At 36.8% G+C, this 22625-nt stretch overlaps 3 protein-coding genes across 5 annotated transcripts; 2 read left to right on the top strand and 1 right to left on the bottom strand.

Annotated features, from left to right (window-relative positions):
- Nucleotides 1-373: 373 nt before the first annotated feature.
- On the top strand, nt 374-1435 carry LOC113338443 (dehydrodolichyl diphosphate synthase 2-like). The gene is made up of 3 exons (XM_026583868.1): nt 374-751; nt 838-905; nt 979-1435. The coding sequence occupies exons 1-3, from the start codon at nt 374-376 to the stop codon at nt 1433-1435; spliced, it is 903 nt and encodes a 300-aa protein (XP_026439653.1).
- Nucleotides 1436-3252: 1817 nt separating this feature from the next.
- Nucleotides 3253-7079, bottom strand: LOC113338404. Its single transcript, XM_026583841.1, has one exon. It carries the CDS (start codon nt 6243-6245, stop codon nt 3528-3530), a length of 2718 nt encoding a protein of 905 aa, XP_026439626.1. The 5' UTR covers nt 6246-7079; the 3' UTR covers nt 3253-3527.
- Nucleotides 7080-16398: 9319 nt separating this feature from the next.
- Nucleotides 16399-19781, top strand: LOC113338652 (E3 ubiquitin-protein ligase AIRP2-like). Of its 3 annotated transcripts, XM_026584031.1 has the most exons (6): nt 16401-16591; nt 16774-16875; nt 17784-17934; nt 18045-18111; nt 18255-18489; nt 19344-19781. In XM_026584031.1, the coding sequence occupies exons 2-6, from the start codon at nt 16811-16813 to the stop codon at nt 19564-19566; spliced, it is 741 nt and encodes a 246-aa protein (XP_026439816.1). In that variant the 5' UTR covers nt 16401-16591; nt 16774-16810; the 3' UTR covers nt 19567-19781. The 3 variants fall into 3 exon arrangements, with proteins under 3 accessions (XP_026439817.1, XP_026439816.1, XP_026439815.1); XM_026584032.1 differs by lacking the exon at nt 16774-16875 and having other exon boundaries at nt 16399-16591; XM_026584030.1 differs by lacking the exon at nt 16401-16591 and having other exon boundaries at nt 16636-16875.
- Nucleotides 19782-22625: the final 2844 nt, after the last annotated feature.

Here is a 22625-nt window from a genome sequence, read left to right on the forward strand (position 1 = left end):
CACAGTGCACATCACGGTGCACTGCTTCGGTACATGTATCATTTCTGAATATATGTAATGAAGCGTGATATTGAAACTCGTTTTTTATAATAGAGTAACACAAGTGGCCTGCCCACCACCGATGCGTGGAGGTCTGCTCTTCACAAAATGAAAATACTAGCCCTTTTAGTTTAAATAAGCAATAATACATTTTTAAACCGTGAGACTTGAATAGTAGCTCTTGGTGGTGCCATTTGGTACCGAATACGTGTAAAGTAAAGCTAGCTACAAAGACTTGTCTGCTCAAAAATGGCCTATAAATGTACCACCAAAACAGGCAAAAGAAAAAATAAGCTGTGATTATAAGCACTAGTTCTTACATTGAAGTTTCTAAATGATCGATATTCTTCTTCTGGGAGCACTGGTAGTGGTACTAGTAGTACTCATTGCAGAGGTGTTCCGCAAATCTTCGATTTTTTTTCTTTGCAAATCATCAACTCATTCTGCAACAAAACAGCCCAAAAAGGGAACTGGAAAATCATTGGACGACAGCGGATTGCCGAGTGGTCTAAGCCGTGAACTTGTTCCAAAACATGTTGCAATTATCATGGATGGCAACCGGAGATGGGCGAAAAATAAAGGATTGCCATCTATGGCAGGCCACACCGCTGGAGCTCGGAGTCTTATGAAACTTGTTCCATTATGTTGCAAATGGGGCATTAAGGTCTTGACGGTGTATGCTTTCTCTTCTGAAAATTGGGTTCGGCCTCGAGTCAGTCATCTCTTTCCCTCTCTAGCTGATTTCTCTTATGCACACTCGATTTCTCGCTTCCTAATTGACTGGATTGTTGTTTCCAGATGGAGGTCGACTTCTTAATGAAGTTGATGGAAAGAACGCTTAGGGAAGAGCAAGAGAATTTCATGAGGTAGTTTATGTTCTGGAAAAGAAATGCACTTTTAAGTACCCATATGTTAATGTTAGAAATTCCTTTGTAACAGGCATGGCGTTAGAGTTTCCGTTATCGGGGATTCAAGAAAACTCCCTGAGTCAGTACAAAAATGGGTAACAAAGATAACAGAAGCAACCAAAAACAACCCAAGACTTCATCTGATATTGGCAATTAACTATGGTGGAAGGAACGACATTGTGCAAGCATGTCAAAGCATTTCTCACAAAGTAAAAGATGGTTTAATCAAACCAGAAGACGTAGACGAAACCGTAATATGTCAGGAATTACAAACAAAATGTACTGAATTTCCTTACCCTGATTTACTTATCCGGACTAGTGGTGAACTTAGGATAAGTAATTTCCTGATATGGGAGTTAGCTTACACTGAATTTTACTTTGATGAATCACTCTGGCCTGATTTTGGAGAGAAAGAATTCGCCAAGGCACTGCATTCATTCCAACGAAGACAGAGGCGGTTCGGAGGACAAGATGCAAAGAACAAATGAGAGAAAATTAGTAACAATCTAAATAGTCAACTTCTGTTGTGAAATTTCTTCTTACAATGTTTCCAGAGATACAGGTTACGTATTTGACGGCTTTGCAAATAAATCCTCATGTAATTTTTTTTTATGATACCAAGCAATACAAGATTTAGCAAACTAAACAGAAAAACAAAGAGAGAACTGGCTGACCAAGGATTTGAATTAGTTGACCACAGTTATATTCAATAATGATCTTGTCGAGCTACCTTCTCTGGGTTAACTTGAACGCTAAGATCACACACCTTGTGTCTCAGCTATAAGTGGAACAAACTGGATTTGCAGCCTGAAAATTGGCTATCACAGCAGCGGAGGCCTTGTAATCCTGAACTGCACCAATTTATCTTTACAATGTCAACTTCCGGAGGGTTCCACTAGGCAGCAGTAGGGTAGTTGTTGAAGGAATAACTTGCTCATCTTCTTCATGTTTAAACTACTCCTTGAACAATGAGAGTGACTCACTAATAACTTCCTGCGCCATTGGATTTTTATTCTCAAAATGTTCAAGTTTCAACTTTTCCAGACTCCCCATAAAATGATTGCACCGTAACATAAGGCCTCGTACCTGTTTTTCAAAGCCAGCTTTCAACCTGCCAAAGCTTTTCCATGGGAAAGGATTACTGGAGCTAGAAGCAGACTGACCACGATCCTCCAGTTATTTCTGAAAGGATTTCGAGCTGAATTTTCCAGTAGGCGTGTACTTCCACACTAGTTTGTCTCTTGCTCCCTGCTTGGGGATGTGTATGGACTGACTGGCATCAAATTGAGTATCACTGCCAACTCAAAATAGAGTTTTGAGAGCTAAGTTCCAACTCACCACTGCTCCAACACATTAGCCCGTCAACCTGATGACACTTGGTATTGGTGCAGATTGTCTGATCAAAAACATCCTTAGGCTTGATTAAGCAGCTGATAGCAGGCCTACGAGAACTGATAGCAGGTATCCACGGGTCTCGCCAACTGTTAACTTCTTTTCCGTCGCCCATGGACCAGAAACATCCTCTCCTTGACACATTCCTAATGGACAGTGTGGCCTTCCATAGGCTTGATTAAGCAGCTGCGTCATTAGCTTCCTCTGAGGAGCATGACGAAGGTACTTCGCATTAACACCTGAACCCATGGAGTATATCTGCCATTGCTGAGCCGCCAAACTAACGTTGCAGCCATAGCCTTGTTAAGTTGTTCTAGTGACTGTACATCAAATCCGCCCTTGTCTTTGTTCTTTAGATACCAATCCCATTTTATAAAGTGTACACCAGGAGTTGTGCCCCCACCAAAAATTTCAGATTATTGATCAAATCTCGACCTGCATAGGAATCATTGATGTCGCCATGAAGTAGACAGGGATGAGAGCCAGAACCGATCTTATCAACTGCATTCTTCCCACGCGAGACAGAGAATGTAACTTCCACCCAGCTAGTTTAGTCTCCATCTTCTCGATATAGGTACTGCACATGTGAGCTGGTTGAAGAATTTTAATGCCCAGGTATTTTTCATTGACATCCATGGACCATGGATCCATAGCCCTTATATACCCAACAACATTGCAACAGAAGTTCTTGCTGAGAAGAATAATCTGTTTTCCATAAGTAATAAAGTTCATTTCCTTTCTCAAGAGAACTGCATTCCGTTACCAATCACATTATACTAATACATTCTTAAGGTCAGAATATACATTAAGATAATGGTCATAATTTTGCTAACTAGCCAGAGCATATACCTAGTCAGCTGCAGCAGGAGCAATCATAGTTCAAACAGAAGTTCTACAAATTGCTCAGATGACATAGCAACTAAATTTCTCAATCACATGAAATATACAATCAGTAACGTCACCTGAACATATCAAAGGAGAAGACAGGACAAAGAATAGAAGGAAATGAGGAAAATTGCATTCGAAAGGAGCGAGGAAAAAATTAAATAAAAATGAACAAATTAGCCAACTGACATTATAATTCTCTCGTGGAATAAGCAGAAATGGAACAAACTGCACAAGAAGAAAAATAATAACAAACTTCCTAACCGTAGAAACAAAATGCACATACTACCGACCTCAAAAATATTATGTTTCTGAACCTTCTGGAACACTGGATAGTTCTTCACATTCAATGAAATTTGGATTAAGAAACTTCGCAGTGAAAGCCCACATCTTATACACATCTTCAAAATTTGTGAGAAAGCTGAGAGATGCTGTCACCACTTCAACCCGAGCAAATGCCTTTTCCTTCCCATGTCCCCCATTTGCGCGTTGTTTTGGATCGTCGACCTGAATATGACTAAGAAAACCAATACCTAGAGAGATGTTATTTTGCTCGCCCAGTCTTTGAACACTTTCAGGGTGAACCAGTGCACCACTACCATCTGTCACATTGAATGCTACAGCTGCACCCCTTTCGTATTTGATCTTAGGGCCATATATCTGGACAAGAGGAGTGCCCATGTTCTCATCTGAACCGGGAAACCTCAACTGCAGCAACGAAGTAACAAGCCAATTGATCAAATAACGCAATCTGAGAGATGTTTTATTGAGGCCCAGCATATCAACATGATCAAGATGCCGACATATTATTTCAGGCTCTCTCCTGCCCCATTCTTGCTCATCCTCATATTCTTCTTCGTCAATTACTGAATCATCATCAAAGATCCCAGAAACTTCTCCTGACTCCAAAGTATTGCTCAGACGTTCTTTCTGGTTTTCATCCACTCTAAAAGACACCCTCTGGCCGAAGCTTATAGCACGTTCATTATCCTCCACGCCGAAGAATCTACCCCCACCAGCAAATTTGTTATCTCTCCTTCCCAAAAGCCTAAATTCACCTTCTGTTTCTCTTTTTATTGCACTTTCTTTTTCTTGGCATATCTCAGAGATTGACCCCTTTCCATTATTGCCTACTTGATTTAGAGCAGTATTGGACTTGGACCCAGATGTTGACTCTCTGATTGTGGGTTCTTCCTGAATCTCACTGAAGTGCTCAAAATTTGCATCCTTTATGTTCTTTTTAAAAACTGAATCTGTTTCTGCATATAGTTCCTCCTCAGGAATTTCCTTGAGATGGTCCAGTTCCTGTGAGACAGATAAAACAGCCGCATCAAAAGAGAGGACTCCGTCTTCATGTGCTCCAAGGTTTAGCCGGTTGTCGTCATAGATAGGTTTGGGAGAGATTCGGTTATGGTGTTTCCTGCTGCTAAACCATGGAGGAGGTAATGGAGAATCCAGTTTTGATTTGCCCAAAGTCTCGGAATGATCAGATCCAAAAGGACTATGACCCAAATCAATCCACAAAGAGTTGTCTGAAGACCCATCTTCGCTGAAAGCTGGACTCCTCATCATATCACCTATTGAAATACTCTCAGTTTCTTCAAATATTGTGCTTGCCCCATCTCTGTCAGAACTGTCGTCGTGTTCCATCTCAGCTTCAAAGACATCACTTACCTGACCAGAAGTAAACACACCAGAAAAAGCAGGCAACTGCGACCCTTTGTGGGTTTCTGGCATCATTTCTTCATCAGCAGTGATTCCATCATCCTCCCTTCCTCTCAAACCATCCAAGCCATCGATGGAGTCGCTCAAATACTGCGGGAAGACTGGGACAATTCTTACCATTCCAGAACCAGCACTTCCACTTTGGTTCCGCAAACTTGCCATCACAGATTTCTTTATAAGAAGGCAACCAAATCCAGTTGGATCAGATCCAAATACTCGGTAAAATGAAGTGATGATAAAATCTGGCCGAAACAATGACAACCCAAGCGAGTCCATATCCTTGGGACCTAAAGACCCAGCATCCAGTAAAACATGCCAATTGTTCTGCTGTGCCAATGCCATCCACTGATAAGAATACTTGGCCCCAGTAACTCTGGACTGAACAGGGAACACAAAAAGACCAGTTGCAGAATCCTTTTTCCTCCTCTTCTTGTTGGACATTCGCTTCCGTAGCTCTTGGGCACATGGTTTCATGGTTGGCCAATTAAACCAAGCACTGTAAACTTTTGCACCCTTCTCTTTAGCACTCTGAGCCATCCAATTGACAGACTGGCTCTCATAATCAAACATGGTTAACAGTTTCTTGTTTGTTTGAAATGGATATGATTCGGCTAACAATTTAAAAGCAGAACCTCTACTAACAGTAAAAACAAGGCCATATTCACTTTCAGGTATGTTCAAGTAATCCATGATCCTAGATTTTATATCATACTCACAAGTGCCACTTTCAGCACCACCATATAAAGCATGATTACCCAAATTTGCAGTTATCTCAGATAGACTAAATGAACTCGAATCCCAATATTGAAGACTTTGAAGATATGAAAACAACCCAAATCCACAGTAATCAAGACATACCTTATAACCAGATTCTGAAAGATGCCCATACTCATCAGACCTCAACTGATCAATTTTCTCAGAAGATTGAAACTTTGGGTACATTGTGAGAAACTTTGAGAAACATTCATGAAGATTAGGTAATGAGTCCCCGGTCTCGAATGTTCGTTCAGCCGCAAGAGATGTAGCTCTAAGAAATTCATTTTGAGTTTCAAGTCTAGCAAATGATCTTGATCTTACTATGTTGTTATTCCCAGCTTGGTTAGAGGCTGATTCTTGATCCACAATGACTTTTGACTTAACAAGAGACCCATCTTCTGAAGCTTCTTCCAATGCTTCCCTAAGCTTGTTCTCTCCATCTCTATTAATTTGAGATTTCTTATTCTTCTTGGTTTTCTTCTTATTGTCTAGTATTTTTGCAGCACAGTGAGATATTTTCTTCCATATTGAAAAATGCATGGATGCATCTTCTTCTGCCTCCTCAAAACTTCAAAGATAGTAATGAAAATGCAAATGAAAAATCACTCACTTGTTTGAAAATCATTCAAACCCCTCAATGGTCCCAAAACAATGCACAGCAGAAGGAATGTGCTTTAATCAAAAATCAAAATTTGGAGTGGGAAAACTTGAGATATTCAGAGGAAGACTTTACTTTAAACCAACAAAAAGATATTCAAACCAATTAAACTACCAAGAGATTCTTCTTCTCTTTACACTTTTTAATCAGAGAGAAAAAGAAACCCTTGAATTCTAGATACCTTGCAACAACAACCCACTAAACCTGCAACTAAAATTCAACAACCATCCATAAAAATCTCAATTTTGACCAACTGAAACCCTAAATTAAATCGAAAAGTGTGACTGTAACCCCACCAATTGAAAAACAAAAAAACAAAGGAAACCCAGAAACAGAAATCAAAAATTAAGAACACCCCAGATCCAAAATCCCCACGGAAGATTTCTGGAAGAGTGTTGAAGGAAGTGGGAAACAATAACTTTATGAAGAAGATGGATATAGTAGTAGTATATAATTCTGAACAAGGTAAAACCAACTAAACAGTGAAATACAGTTGCAACCAACCTTTTATCTCACTCCCTCTTTTCACTCTCTCTATCTCTCTGAGAGTACTGAAACTGAATTTAATGTGAACCCTGAATCCTGTTGGTTCTGTAATTCTGCATCAACTGTGCTTTCATTAACTACACCAACTTCAATTCCAAAAATATGTTTGCATTCAATTTTCTCTGCTCTCTGGTTCACCCAATTTCTCTGTGAATTTTAATGTCTAAAAGTTACCTACCCGGTTGTTATTTACTTTTTCTAAAGACCTATAATGTGGGCAAGTCTTTGGCGTCAAATCTCATGGGCGAATCTTTTTTTCTGTTTTTATAATAAAATAACTTATAGAAATAAATATGTGAGTTTTAATAGGAGAAGACGTGTGTATTTGTCAAAGCTACCTTCATGGTGCGTGGGGGAGTTGTAGTCCCGGAGATTCTTGCTCTACACTATAGAGAAACATTAAAAATCAGCAAAATCTTTTATTAATTGTTTTTCTTTAGGAATTTTGAGAGAGACAGAAATAGTTTTCTTTGATTCTATCATCATCGGCTGACTAGTTTTGCGAAATCTCCAACATTTTTTTCTCTAATGCGATAAAATTGTTGCAAGTTTTTTAAAGATTGCATACATTTTGAAACTACTTGTGTGCTCCTACAATTGTTTGTCACAATGATGTATAACTGGTAACCTGCGGGACTGGAAGTTTGGAACAAGTGTCAGGTAGCACATTTGATTGACGATTGGTTTAGACCCGGATTCACCTTTTGCATCCTCGCAATTTATCTACTCCTATATTTTCAAGTCTTAGTAGCTCACTTTCAAAAAAGAGTAGTTGCCTACTTGAAATCTAACTCGTTCAAAGGAGAATTGTTGCCTACCTTGTTGATCTTTTCAAGACTTGGCTATGTGCTCGGACCTAGCAAGCGGCTAACTGAGGCTAAAAACCTTTTAGTGTACTTACGTGAATTTTTGAACTTCGCCCGACCGCTTAATAATATATTATCCCACTTGTAACCAAACCCACCAGCTAATAATCACTTAGAAAGAAATGAGAGTTTTAGTTTTCTTCATTTGTTGCGGCCATTGGTCAGACAATATTAATAAAGTTTTTAGTGGTATATTTTGCAAACTCAAACAATTGTTTTGATTTTGATCAATACGTTTTCTTTTAGAAATTGTGGCAAATATTATAATTGATGCTCAACTAGAAAATTTTATTGACCTCGAGATAATTATGCATTACACTAGTGTTTATATGGCTGAACTTTTCTTACAGACAAGCTTCAAAAATAAAATCGGCAGTCTTCGGCCGTCTAACATAAATTTGAGAATATAACCCTTCCCAAAGTAAATTTTTGAGTTCGCCCTTGACTGCAGTCAAACCAAAAGTTAAACTAAGAAGCCCTGTCTACAGTGTTTCTACTAATTTTTCACTGGAAAAATAATTGATGTAGAGTTTTATCATTGTAGTTATTTTTTCATCACATGTACGTTTTTGGTTGTTTGCTGATTTTTTTTCTTTTTCTGTTATGAGGAGAAAAAAAACATAGAAATACAAGTTGTTGGCACCAAAATGGTGAAAAATACATGAAGGAAGGGTTTTTAACCACCAATGAGACCATAAGTTGAGCAGAGGTAGCAAAACAGCAAGAGAATTATCTATAAGATTATCTTATATTTCTATAAACCCAAATTTCATAGAATTAAATTTAGATGTCAAAAATCAAGCAAACATCTCGGCAAGAAACCTCAACTGATAGTACTAATTATGGGGTGAGGGATTAAATTGATGTCCGAAAGAGTTATCCAACACCAATAGAAGAAGAAAATCATGCATACCTCTGGAGAAAAGTATTGTTGGAACTATAAAGAGAAATTGATGAAGTTTCCATGGTTTCAGAAGGATTTGATAACCGACATTTTTCTTGTTATTACCCGTTGTAGTAGAGACGATCTCAACAAGCACTGGAGAAGAAAAGAGAATGAATATTTCACAAACGAAAATAAATAGAGAGAACTAATGGTGTTAGATCATTGCTCGGTTGAACCCGCAAAATGTTGGTATGTCATTGTTAGGTTAGATTAGGAAGTGTACAAATGGTGAGACAAACTCGTGTTAAACTAAAGAAACTGAACATGTATCGACATCAACGAACACATCATTCTTCTATTCGAGGTTAGTACTACAATACTTGACTTGTTTCCATTTCTATATGCATTACTTTCAAGTATTTTAGATTGAAAACATAACATGCGAAGTTATGTATATGAAACTCTAAGTATCAAGGAAGAATATACAATCAAAATCTTCTTTCCATTATTCTCTTCAAGATTTCTCGGAAGAGAATTGGATTGAAGTTTCTTTTGCAAGTTAGTCTATCTCCAATTTGGAGCATCGGATCTTGTCTTCGTCTTTACAAAGTTATCCTTTTGATAATTATGAAGATTGTGAAAAGGCTTTGTATGATGTTTATAGGCAAAGTTAGGTTTCTCATAACCTTAATTTTTTTGCCTAAAGGATGGACGTTTAAAACCTATAATATCAAGGGGATTAGCCTTAACATATAATCTAGGTTCGATCACTTCTTGTGATGCCCAAACAAGAACATTGTGAAGTTTCTCTGTCCTTATGCGAAATAGACATCCCCTTTGCAGATGACCTTTATTTCCACAAAAATAGCAAACATAAGGAATGTTCTTACCTGGATGTGTGTGTGCCTGCTTTGGAGGTTGATAGACTTTTCTCTTTCGAACAGTAACTGTTGGTGAAGGTATTTCGCTTTTGACTTCAGTAGAAGCCTTTGGTTGTGAAGAATCACTAGCCTTGACCAACTTTATCTCTTTTCTAGTACTTGGAGCATCTATTCATTTCAATCTTCGTGTATCACAATGACTTTTACTTGCTCATAGCATTTAGGTTATTTTGTTCGAGTTAGTATTGAACTTTTTCAAGTCCTCTTCCAACATCTTGATTTTATCAAGGCCACTAGATCAGCCTTGAAGTTGCATAAAATCAGTGAGACGCTAAAGTGGGATTATAGGGTTTATGAAAATGAGTTTTGGGAGATTGAGCACGAAGAGTCTTCGCCTAAACCAAGAACAGTGGCCGTTCAAATGTTGTTTCAGTCACAAGAGCGGTTAGGGCTGGTCTTAGGGAGGGAAGCAAATGAAGAAAGAGATCAGAGAATTCTAGGGTTTGAAGAAAAATTGCTTTGAGAGGTTATGAGAAAGATGTGATGGCTTGGAGAAACAAAGGACCTATTTATAGCTGAAATCCCTAATCTCAGGTCGGTGAAGATAGGGATTCGTCGCCGTGCGGAGCACTTCTCACGTCTCTTCAGGAATAGATAGAGATAAACTAGATTGGGTTTATCTCATTATTCCACCGCCTTTAATCTCTTTTGCGGTGAGAAATAGGCCGGGTATTTCTCACATGTGACGTAGACCGCCAGACCAAAACCCTAATTGATATTCCCCCTATTTGTGTGAAGCTAAGTCATCCTCTGTGATGATGTGTTGAGAGAGAAAAATGTTCTCTTTAGCCGAGTTGGCCAAGATAGAGATATTCTCTGATTTCTAAGAATGAGTAGGATGAGTCGTGTGAAAAGGCATGGATGCCTCAGAATTTGTGTGGAGAGTGTGAGAGGAGATGCGGTTGATCTCCTTCTCTCCATGGCCGGTCATATATGTCATGTGGAGACCATATTATTGCTTGTGGGTCCCTTTGTTGAGCATGCAGAGCTCAAGAGAGCTTATCCACGTTTTTGGATAGACATGTATAGTTCCTACTCAATTTACTAGACGTGAGTGTGTTTGAGAGGCTAAGAAATAGGCTTGAGCCGTAGGTAAGGCGTGTGCCTATTATGGGGAATATTTGGCCCTGTCTGAGATTTCCCGAGAGATTTAAATCTCACTAGGAAGAAAAACCTCAGCTTCCTTATTTGATCCAAACTCCTCTAATTTCCTCTTTTGGATCAAATTCCTTTTCCTTTTACTTGATGACTTCCCTTTTGATCTAGTCTTGAAAATAAAACTAATTTCCAACTCTTTTGGGCGTGAAATAGGGTGGAGGTCGGTCCACCCTTCTTCCACACATTCTGTTTGTATTGATAGCGAATGAATATGTAGACTCTAGACTCCATTAAAAAGAAAAAAAACGGGTTAGTGTGCAAGCTAGATTTTGAGAAGACTTTTGGTACTGTAAATTGGATCATTTTAAATGAATTTTTATATAAAATGGATTCTCGAGGTGTTTAGCGGGCTTGGATACAAAATTGCTTATCTTTCTCCAAATTTTCGGTTATTGTGAATGGGACGTCACATGATTTTTTTGTAGCGAGAAGGGTATTCTTCAAGGTCCTCTAGAACCTTTCCTTTTTACCAGTGTTTGAGAATTATTGATTCATATGTTGAGGAAGTCATAAGATACTGGTAAATTTTTGGAATTTTCGATGGGGAACTAAAGTTAATCATCTTCAATTTGTGGATGACACTATTTTTCTTCTTGATGCTAAGCGAGAACAAGTGTATGACCTTCATAATTTACTTTTTTGTTTTGAGTTACCCTCGGATTTGAAAATTAATTTCTCCATAAGTTGTTTGTTTGGTGTTGCTGTTGATAAAGATATTAATGATATTTTACTAACATGTTAGGATATAAAGATCTATTTTTCCAAGTGTTTAGTTTAGTCTCCCATTGGGTGATAAATCTAGGTAGTGGCACACAAATGTGGAAAAAGAATATTGATTCTTGTTCGTCGAGACTCTTTTTTTGGATCGGGAGGACAATAGGAATAGGAGGTAAGTTAACTCTTATAAAAAGTGTCTTGACTAGTTTACATATATATCAAATGTCAATATTTCTTGCCCTTTGCTCCATCACAAAAGAAAACTTGATAGAATAATAAATAAAAAATTTTAGGATGATGATTCTGACAAGTTCACAAAATTGGGTGGAAATACGGTCGTGAAAACTAAAGAACATGGTGACATTGGAATTCGGAAGTCTAAACTTATGAATTTCGTGCTTCCTAAAAAGTGGTGGCGGCGATTTCGCATGAAAAAGGAGGCTTTCAGGAATAAGATTATTGTGGAAAAATTTGGTGAAACTTCAATCAGTTAAGAAACTCTTCAACCTAAAGGGCTAAAGGGCGTTAGCTTGTGACACAATATTTATGGTGAGATTGAAGAATTCAACAAACTTGTGAGATTTAAGAACGGCGCGGGGAATGAGACTAGATCTTGAGGAGATATTTGGATTGGAGATTGTGTTTTATACAACTTATTTTCATTGGAATTTGAAGCTTAAAGAACTAAAGGGTGCGTGGTAGCTCGTTTATATTAAATCCCGAGTAATAGAATCAAATGGAGTTTATATCTTGAGGGAGGTATACTCAAAATATAATAAGGAAGGTTATCTCCATAAACACGTTACTAGATGTGATAAATATCCAAGAAGGATCTTTAGATTCTAAATTATGGATGATTGATAAAAATAACACGTCGGGTAGTTATATGGTCAAGAATGAGGTTAATTCACTTATGTAAATCAATGACATAAATTTTCCAAATGAGATTATCTGGAGTCATTCAAGACTGATGATGACCGAAGTGGTATGAACGTGGGCATGTTGTGGCAGTTTTGTGAGGAGCAATATAAAACGAGGGGCCACTGTTTAACAATTATTGGAGAAGTAAGAGAATTTGGAGATACTTTGTCGAAGTATGTAGCTTCCAATGGAATTACCATATTAATATCACCACGATTATAAAAACTTGGAATCATGATAGGGGTGATGGACGTCTTAACTGCAGTTGGAACAATTTATCAGTTGTAATATGGTGGTGTATTTGGAAAGAAAGGAATGCTAGGATCTTCAACAACAAAAAGAAAAATTTGGAAAATATGATTAAACACATCAAGATTCTCGCTTTCTTTTGGGCGTAGTCTAACACTAACATGCTATGATTGCATCGCGTGACACAAAATTCTATCATTCTCATTGTTTTAGTTTTAGAGAAGTAAGGTCATGAGGTTTTCTTGGTCCATTTGTACTGTTCTTTTCCTTGGGTGACCGAATCCCATTTGAATTTTTTGTTTTTCTTTCGGGTCGTATTTATTGGATTGAGGTATATTTTAAATATCTGTTTTCGATCAGTTTTCCTATTAACAAATTAACATATCAAAAGAAAAAAGTTAACTTGATGGAGTTTTTTTAATATGAAAGAAGATTTAATTTAATTTAAGCTGAACGAGCATTGTCTTGGTCACTTAGGATCATAGTAGTGATCCATGCTGGCCAGTTATTATACCAATCTAATCCATCTGCTTGAGCTATTGCAAATTTAGCCAAATAATCAGCTAAATCATTAGCATCTCTATGAGCATAACTACATTTCCAAAAATCAAAATCTGAAAGAATAGATAATAAATCATTTGTGATATTATTGGTACTCCATTTCAATGTTGTAGGATGTCCCTGGATTGCTTTCACCACATTACTCCAATCTTCTTCTAGATGTATTATCTTTGGCCTATTTCCTTATCCCATTGGACTGCTTCGAGTGCTTCTAATGCTCCAACCTGTTCAGGATATATTGCTCTTGTTGGAATGCATCGTACTCCATTGCATTCTCCTGCAGAATTTCTAGAAATCAGTCCAATTCCAGAAAATAGCTTATTATTAATGAAAGAAGCATCAAAATTAATTTTCTCTACACTTGCTAAAGGGGGTATCCAGATATGTCTTGCATGAGAATCACTACTATTCGAATTTCTACTATTAGATAAAGAAAGATGCTAGTCCTCAATATGGTTAATAATGTTTTTAGATATAACAGAAACATTAATCTGGACATTATCAAAACTTTTTGGGCATCTAGCTTTCTAGGTATACCAAGCTATGAAACTGACATATTGAAAACCCATTTGAAATCACAGTTTTTTATAGTTTGATATAAATTAGGGTTCACCATATTCCAAATACTAACAAACACAGGACAATTAATAAAAAGGTGTTGAACATTTTCCTTACCATTACCACATAGAGGAAAAACAACACTTTTGTGTTTGGTAAATCTGGCAATTCTATCTTTAGTGGGGAAACAGAAGTGCAAACATTTCCACATAAAATGTTGTATCCTAGGAGCGAGTTTTATTTTCCAGAAGGATGTCCAATCTATATTCATATCATTCATAGAAGGATGTTGTGCTAAGGATTCATCTAAGATTACTCTGTAAGGAGTTTTCACCGAGAAACAACCATTATGAGTTGGGGACCATCTAAGCTTATCACACCTGGTGAAAGGCATCCTAATATTAGTTATATCCTTCATTGTATTCTCATCAAAGAGGGCATGCAGAGTGTCCATTTTCCATGACTTAGAGTCACTATATATGAGGTGGCTAACATGCTTCATATTAACTGAATAGTTTCCAGAATCATGAGATTTATTTCTGTTAGGAATTCGATAATTTCTCCAAATGGCTATGTTTTCTCCATTGCCTATCTCCCATGCATAATGCCTTTTTACAATACCAAGTCCTTGAAAAATTCCCCTCCATTCCCAAGAGCCCAGTAGAGACACAACATCAGTAAGAAGATTATCATTACTAAAATATTTGCAACTTAAAATCTCAACCTATAATTTGTCTTGTTGATTAAGCGTTCTCTATGCTGGTCTGCTGAGGAGAACAAGATTTAAAATATCAGTTCTTCTAATGTTCAAACCACCTAAAGCCTTAGGAAGGGAAACATCTAACCACCTTTTAGGATAAATACCACCCCCCATATCTTCTTTTTCCCACAGAGAACTTATTTGAACAGAATCCATCTTGTCAGTGATTTTTTTAGGCATAGGAAAAACAACTAAGTGATGATTGGCCATATTTCCTAGCACATATTGAATAATAACAGTTCTACCAGGAGGAGCTACAAACTTACCTTTCCAAGTAGCAAGATTACCTTTATAATTATCAATCAAGTGAGCAAAAGATTGAGACTTATATCGTTGCAAGAGAAAAGGCACTCCAAGGTATTTTTCCTGTAAAGTCATTCCTTTTATCTGCAAAATATTAGATATAGTATTCTTGATATTCCCTGGAACCCCGCGGCTAAAAGCGACGGCTGATTTTTCAAAGTTTACAGCTTGGTCTGAAAATTTGCTAAACTGATCTATGATAGTGGCTGAATGATTAGCTTTCCTAATTCTGACTTTTATGAAGACTAAACAGTCATCAACGAAAAATAGGCGGGTGATGTGTGGACCATCCTTTGCATACATAAATGAATAGATAGAGAGATAGAGAATCTTCCTGTCTAAGCCCTCTCTGAAGATAATATCATTTACTTGGAGCACCGTTAAGCAAGTTAGAAGTGGACATTGTCGATAGATTGGTCTTGCCGATCATGAATCTTCAAATGGGCTTTGCTATCAGGCCTCTTTTTAGACCAGTGAGAGATCGAACTCCCGGCCCACCCACCTCCTTTTATCATGTATGCCACCACTTCATTTTATAAGATGCATAATGTTTTAGTATCTTTATTATGCCACCACCAGACATTTCGCATGATTTGCGAGTGCTTGTTGATGGTACCAAGGAGGTAGCTATCTTGTTCAATTGATTGGGCTTCATTTTACCCGAGAGAATGTGATGGAGCTGCTAGAATAGTCGCTTGCCTAGTCGGTGCTCGGTAGTTAGACGCCTAATTAGCAATTCGGGATTCGGCAAACGTACGGAACATCAAACGTACGAGTATTATACGGTTTTGTAAAATCCAGATTCGGTCCAAAATTCGGTCAACGGGACGTGATTCGTCAGTAATTCGGAACGGCATACGTACGTGTATAATTCGATTTATAAATGTGTGTTCTGCTCTGAAAATTGGGTATCTATATATAACAAATAATTTGTATTTATAAGGTCATAGACCAATTTTTATGCATATGTGTGAGTTATTTAAAGAAAAAATAAACTTAATATGATGATATTAATAATATATACAACATTAGTTATCCAAAAGGACGTCGTATGGTGGTTTAGATGCTTGGTTAGTGAGTTTGAGATCTCTCTCACCTTCACCTTCAAATCTCTTCAGTCGTTTTTGTTTCATAAAAATTACAACATGTCTAATATTCGGTCGTGTATGCTCGGAAGGCAGTAAAGCCCAAAAAGTGGAGTCTTTGAAAAGTAAAAGCTAAAGAATTTATGGCGAATTAAGCGGACATATCTTTCGGAATACGTAAAATTCGTGAACGGTTCGCGAATAATCCGGGAATGCCACATAATACGTGACTTGGGTTCGGAGTTGCAAACGTACGTGAATAAGACGGTAAAATTCGTGATACGGAAAAATTTCGCGAATGATTCGCGAATCATTCGCGAACTTACTAACTAGGGTTGGACGTTTGAACTGCTTAAACAAACATGACGAGACATGAAAGGGTGTTTTCGTCAAATTCCATAGAGGAATCTTTTTTGTTTTTATATCATTACGGGTATTTGTTTATAAGTTACCTGAATTTCCCGGGAAAGTTTATGAGAATTGACGTAATTTATCCAGATTAAATTTCCTTTTCTCACTAGAAAAAAAAACAGTTTTAATCGGAGAAGACGTGCTCCTTAAGAGAAGTATATTGTTTAAGCTGCTTTAATGGTTTGTATGGTGGGGTTATAGATTCTTTATCTACAGAGAAACAGTATTAATCAGTACAGTAAACAAGTCACACCACTTCAAATACTGTAAGTTAACTCTCCACTTTTATTTGATTGTTTTTCTAGGAATTTTGACAGAGACAGAAATTGGTTTCTTTGATTTGGGGTTTCTTCTTCTTTCTTATGTCTTTTTCTCTTCTTCAATTTGGTTTACAACTTTGAATTGAGAAAAGGGTTTGAAGGGTTTTTTGTGTTGTTTTGATTTCTAGTGGTGTTATTGTTGGATGGGATTTAGTTTCAGTCGCCATGAGGAAGTCATTCAAGGATTCCTTTAAAGCTCTTCAAGCTGATATTCAACATGCAAATAGCTTGTAATTCTCCTGTTTCTCTCTTCCTTTTTTTTTTTTTTTCAGCCGAATAAGTATAATTAAGAAGTGTGCTTTTATTTCAAATTTGAATGATTGGAAACTAAACAATTTCATTCATCTTCATTGATTTAGTTTGAATTAGTCCATTCAAATATACCGTCACTTGATCATGTTTAGATTAATTTGTTTCCTTGTGGGTTAATGAATTCTGTTCTATCCAGTTTTAGTGTTCCCATAGTCCGGCTGATTCCTTATGGCAGGCTCAGTTATAACTAATTTTGCCTAATCTTGAACTCTTTTTTCGCTGCTGTGATAAAACTGTTCAGAATTTTAAAGTTTGCATACATTTGAAGTTACTTGTGCATATACATCAAAGGTGTTGAAATTCTAACTTGCATACCTAATATGGTCCTACAATTTTTGTCATAATGATTAATGATTGGGAACTTGCGGGCATTAACAAGTGTAAGCTAGCACAATTGCTAGTGTTCATTGATAATAACGGCTTAGACCCATATTCAACTTTTGTAATCTTTCTTAAGCCTTAGCTCACTTTCAAGAAAGAGTACTTGCCCACTCTGGAATCTAACTATAGGCTTTTTCAGCAATCTAGTACTATTTGTTTTACTGCATTCAAAAAACAAAACCTATGCTGAAGAGCGCTGGCTTCAATGTTTGTTTTGGGTTTAGATTTGAATGATATTATAATCTAGAAGTTCACCATTACATCACTGTGTTTTTTCCTCTTGTCTCGGTCCATGCATCTTTTCTTTTTTCTCTCATTTTTTATTTCAATGGAAGATTATTAGCTGACATAGAGTTCTGTGAAGCAGTTCTTTTTCCATTACATGTATTTCATTTTTGGTTGTCTGCTAATTTTAGTTTTTGTGTTTTTCATTATGTGATTATAGGGCTTCATTTTATCCGAGAGAATATGATGGTGTTTACATTCAGATGAGATTATCATACAGTCCAGCTGCTCGCTTATTCCTATTTTTTGTTCAGTGGGCCGATTTCAACCTCGCTGGTGCCCTTGGATTGCTAAGAATCTTTATTTACAAGGTATGTAAATGTTTAATTACTTCCAATCCCAAGTTTCAGGTCTTCCCATGGATGGCTTCCGAATTAACTCTAATTGGTATAATTTGTCGTAATATGTTGAGCTGCTGCAGGCTTATGTTGACGGAAAAACTACCATGTGCATACAAGAAAAAACAGCTAGTATTAGAGAATTTTACGGTTAGTTTACTAATTTCCTAGTCTAAGATTAGTTTAACTCATGCTCGCGTAAATTTTACTTCCTTTCTGTTTCATTGTTTGTTCCAATGAAAGAAAGGGATCGTGAATGAACGAGTCTAAAACTTCTGCTTCTCCATTGGCAGCTGTCATCTTTCCCTCTTTATTGCAACTTGAAAGAGGAATAAGTGATGCGGAGGATCAAAAGCAGAAGGAAATTTGTGCTACCAAATACAAGAAACTGGTCGACACGGACTCATCCAAAATGTCTGAGATTGATCAAGAGAGAGAAGAGGAGTGTGGGATTTGCATGGAGATGAACTTTAAGGTTGTCTTACCAAACTGCAACCACTCGTTGTGTATGAACTGCTATCGTGATTGGTAAGCATATATTTCAATAAAGTTTTCGTTTACTACTTGTTAATGTCAACTTGCGTGATCTCGAGATCAAATAGCTTGGATTGGATACTCTCTGTGCCGTTGGTCGATAGATTTTGAGTTAGAACAATGTTTCTTACAGCATATGGGAGTAACTTTGAAGGTGAATTTTTTTTTTTGAGCATTTTTGTTGTATGCGAGTCAATCTTTTTTAATCCGTAGTGAATCTCTATTTTGTTTTGATGCTAAAGATTTTGCCGAGTTCTGATTCTGTAGAGAGAGTTAAATTGGCTTCAATTTGTAATTTGGCATTCCAACAAGAGAACAAGGAAGAAACAATTTTATGTTTCTTACCAAATATACTAGTTTGATCCAAAAAAATGTATCTGTTTTATCCTCCGCTATCCTTGTTTGCAGAATGTTGGCATACTTGTTCATTCGATGTTTTGAGGTGTGCTAACTGATGAATTTTTATTCGTCCCATACGAATTGCCAGTCGAGCTAAGCTGCTTTGGGGGGTTGTTTTTTGAAGCAACCATCCCCTTTCCAAGTGGCCGTAGTCCAGTTTCTTGAGTTTTACTGAGGTATTTCTTAGAGTTCTTTTTTTTCCAAAGAGTATGAAATACGCTCCTGCTCCTTAAATGTAACACCAGCCCCAAGTGAATCCATGAAATTTGCATTTTGTATGATTTTGTTGGTCCCTTGCTCTTGCTGTTCGACTGTTCGTAGTTTGTAGGACTTGTTTTTTATCAATCTACTTCTGCAGTTACCATTTGGCAATTTAGATACCCCTGTTTCACTTACAAAGACAGATTTATGAGACTTGATGTTATAACTGTTCCCTTTCTTGGCTTCAGGCATGCACGGTCTAAATCGTGCCCATTCTGTCGTGACAGTCTTAAAAGAGTAGACTCAGCAGACCTTTGGATATTCACGGACAGCCGTGAAATTATAGACACATCTTCAATGTGCAAAGAAAATATAAAGAGGCTATTCATGTATGTAGATAAGTTACCTGCTGCTCTTCCGGATCCTCATGTATGTATTTCTACTTATGATTCTTCTCGTCAACACAAGTGACAAATGGCTCTTTTCAAGGAGTTGAAAGCAACAATTTGTGAATAGAAAATCTTTCTGTACATAGAAATTGGAATTACGATGATTCATTGATTTGCTTCAGTACTGGTTTATAGAACCAAACATTTGTATATACTTGTTACATATACTGTATTTAATCGCTCTTGTTTTTATTTGTGCTGATTCAATATATAAACTTATCATAGACTATTGTATTTGGTAACGGAAACTTTTAGGTCTTTGCTTGAGGGCATATTTTCAGTTCTTATTCTTGAGGTTCCCCTAATGTGGTGGATGATGTAGTCCCACAAAATCAGCCCTGTACCTAGAGAACTTTTACTCCCTCTGTATCCGGAAAAGAGTAACTATCATTATTGATCTTTAATTTGGTCTATTTTTAGGTTAAAATGAAAAAATGATATCATAAAATGAGTTGCTCAAACAAATGAGTATAACATAACTAAATCAAAGAGAAGGTAATGATTCTCGGAGGCTTATACCTGAACTAGCGCCAAAGAAGACACCTTCCCTAATCTGAAGACTCTGGAATCAACTCAGTTTGAGTTGTCCGTCCGACGACTGAATCTGTGTGATTAGTTCCTTCATGAAAAGATACATAATTGGAGTTCATATTGCAGATCTCATAAGCTTTAACAGTGTCAAAAGCTATTGTTAGAATTAAAAAAGAAGGAGCATCAGTAAAATTAGTAATCTGTTGAGGTGAATTTCTCCCTTTTTAAGCCAGCAAGTCAGCTGCTTTGTTTGCTCTTCTAGCCACAAAATGAAAGCCTCCAAATGAAATTAGTTTGTCTGCCATCTTCTTAACTTCATCTAATATTGCTATGCATTGCCATTTGATTGAGGTTTGTTTGCCTTGTAGGTACTTGATAGTATTTTGATTATCTCCTTCTATAACCAAATTCTGCAGTTTGTTTGTAATGGCCCAATGTGTAGTCTACAGCAAGGCTACAACTTTAGCTTCTTCTGCTGATTCAGTCATGCAGCTACCCATTCCTGCTCCCTTGAAGGTACCTGTCCAGTTGCGCAAAATGAAACCACAACCAACATTAGTTTTAGCAGATATCCATGAAACATCACAATTTAGTTTGTAAAGATTTCTTATTGGGAGTGTCCAAAAAGGCTGAGTCTGAGATCTGATGCTGTTCTGCACTATAACTAAGAAATGTGTAATTGGGTGCCAATATTCATAGTGTCTTAGTATGTCAAGAGCTAATTTTTCTGGTGTTCTGCTTTTGTTTTCAAAAATTCTAAGGCGCCGTTCTTTCCAAATAAATCAACATTTGGTGGCTGCCAAAGCCATGGAGATGGAATTTAGGTCTCATGTCATCCATTCATTGTACATGTCTAAAAAAGAAATATTAGTAGAGAAATGGTTAGAAATTACTCCTTGTGAAGGCATTGGATGTAGCTTCCAGACAGATTTAGCATTGTCACATTCAAAAAATATATGAAAAGTTGATTCTTCCATTTGTTGGCAGAAGACACATTTCCTCTCTTTATCCTGAAAACCTATCTTTTGTCTTCTAGGTAATGTATCTTGTAAACACTTCCATATAAATTGCATGATTCTTTGTGATGTGTTCATGCTCCATAATTGTTTCCAAAATTTATTGTATCCTGAAAATTTATTGTTTTGTTTGGAGTCGAGTCTGACAAGTTTTGAAGCTTAGCATACAGAGATTTCACAGTGAATTCTCCATTGGTAGTAAGCAACCATCTGATTTTATCTTTTTTCAGTGTACCTCCCTCTGTTAAGAAGAGCCTAATATTCAAGATTTTCTTGACCAGTAAGGTGTCAAACATAGAGTTTAACACTGTGATATTCCACTTCTTTGTATCACAGTTAATTGTGATACAAGTGTTATGTTTTGGTTTCCATTAAGGACTGAGTTTGCTAGGATCTTTTCCCTATTAGGTACCCATTTATCTTCCCATATGTTTATGGAGGTGCCATCACCAACCTCCCATATGCTGTATTTTATGATATGTTCAATTCCTTGCAAAATGCATTTCCACCCAAGAAACTTGTGATTTCTTCTTGGAATGAAGTTCTCCTGTTTTTTTAAAGTATTTCTTTTTTAAGATTTGTGCTCATAAGTCATCAGGATGACTTACAAGTCTTCAAGCAATTCGGCTTATCATTGCTTGGTTAATCTTATTCGCTTCTTTGAATCCTAATCTTCCCTGGTTTACTGGTTTGCAAAGAAAATCGAAAGATTTTATGTAAACACTTTTAGAGTTAATGTGTTTTCCCCATGAAAAAAAAACTCTCCCCTCCTCTTTCCACTTTGTAACCGTTTTTTCCAATTTCTGATCCCAAATCTTTCCTAAATATTTTAACTGTGATCCAAATTGTTGGATTTGATCTGAGTTTTTCAGATCTTCTTCACAGATTTGGTTTCAAGTAGTATCTGTATATATTATTAGTATTAAATAAAACATCGCTGATTCAAGCAATTTTTAGGGTTTTCTACTAACCCGTTTCTATTTTATTTTCTATAGTCTTTCTTCTTTAATGGCTTATAAATGCTTGTTAGATATTTGTAAAGCAGTTTCTCATAACGTTGAAGGTGTTTAAATCGATTGGAACAATCATTTCATATATATCAATAGGGGAGATTCATCCTGGCAGAAAGTGATTCTCCATTTTTGGGAAGATCAATGGCTATCGGAAGCAATCGTAATGATATTATGTGCGTATTACTCCCTTTTGGTCGGTGTATTACAATGTACTTGTTACTGTGATACAAGACATTTGTATTTTATCATGCATTTCACTTTTGATGTATCTGGGATTGTTGTATTCAATTTTATCTTATCAATGAAACAGAGGGTTACCTCTTTCCTTCAAGAAAAATGTGCTTTCCCCCACCAGAAATCTCTTTGAATGTCATTTATTCTCTTTGTAACTTTTTTTGGCAGCACAAAACAACCCATGCTAAAGATAGGCATGCTAGACAAAACAGATTTGTTAAGCACCGTTTTAGATTTTTGTTATAGGGAAAGCTGATTTGTTTAGGGGGAAAGCTAGAATTGTTTGA

Source organism: Papaver somniferum, unplaced genomic scaffold, assembly GCF_003573695.1.
Source record: "Papaver somniferum cultivar HN1 unplaced genomic scaffold, ASM357369v1 unplaced-scaffold_19, whole genome shotgun sequence".
Classification (NCBI taxonomy): Eukaryota; Viridiplantae; Streptophyta; class Magnoliopsida; order Ranunculales; family Papaveraceae; genus Papaver; species Papaver somniferum.

What these genes read in the sequence shown, in the direction of transcription:
- LOC113338443 (XM_026583868.1), top strand. Translation starts at nt 374, where the DNA reads ATGATCGATATTCTTCTTCTGGGAGCACTGGTAGTGGTACTAGTAGTA. An exon ending in AAAATTGGGTTCGGCCTCGA is followed by an intron (nt 752 to 837) that starts GTCAGTCATCTC and finishes TGTTGTTTCCAG; the next exon opens with ATGGAGGTCGACTTCTTAAT. An exon ending in GAGCAAGAGAATTTCATGAG is followed by an intron (nt 906 to 978) that starts GTAGTTTATGTT and finishes CCTTTGTAACAG; the next exon opens with GCATGGCGTTAGAGTTTCCG.
- LOC113338404 (XM_026583841.1), bottom strand. Translation starts at nt 6,245, where the DNA reads ATGCATTTTTCAATATGGAAGAAAATATCTCACTGTGCTGCAAAAATA.
- LOC113338652 (XM_026584031.1), top strand. Translation starts at nt 16,811, where the DNA reads ATGAGGAAGTCATTCAAGGATTCCTTTAAAGCTCTTCAAGCTGATATT. An exon ending in ATTCAACATGCAAATAGCTT is followed by an intron (nt 16,876 to 17,783) that starts GTAATTCTCCTG and finishes ATGTGATTATAG; the next exon opens with GGCTTCATTTTATCCGAGAG. An exon ending in TAAGAATCTTTATTTACAAG is followed by an intron (nt 17,935 to 18,044) that starts GTATGTAAATGT and finishes GAGCTGCTGCAG; the next exon opens with GCTTATGTTGACGGAAAAAC.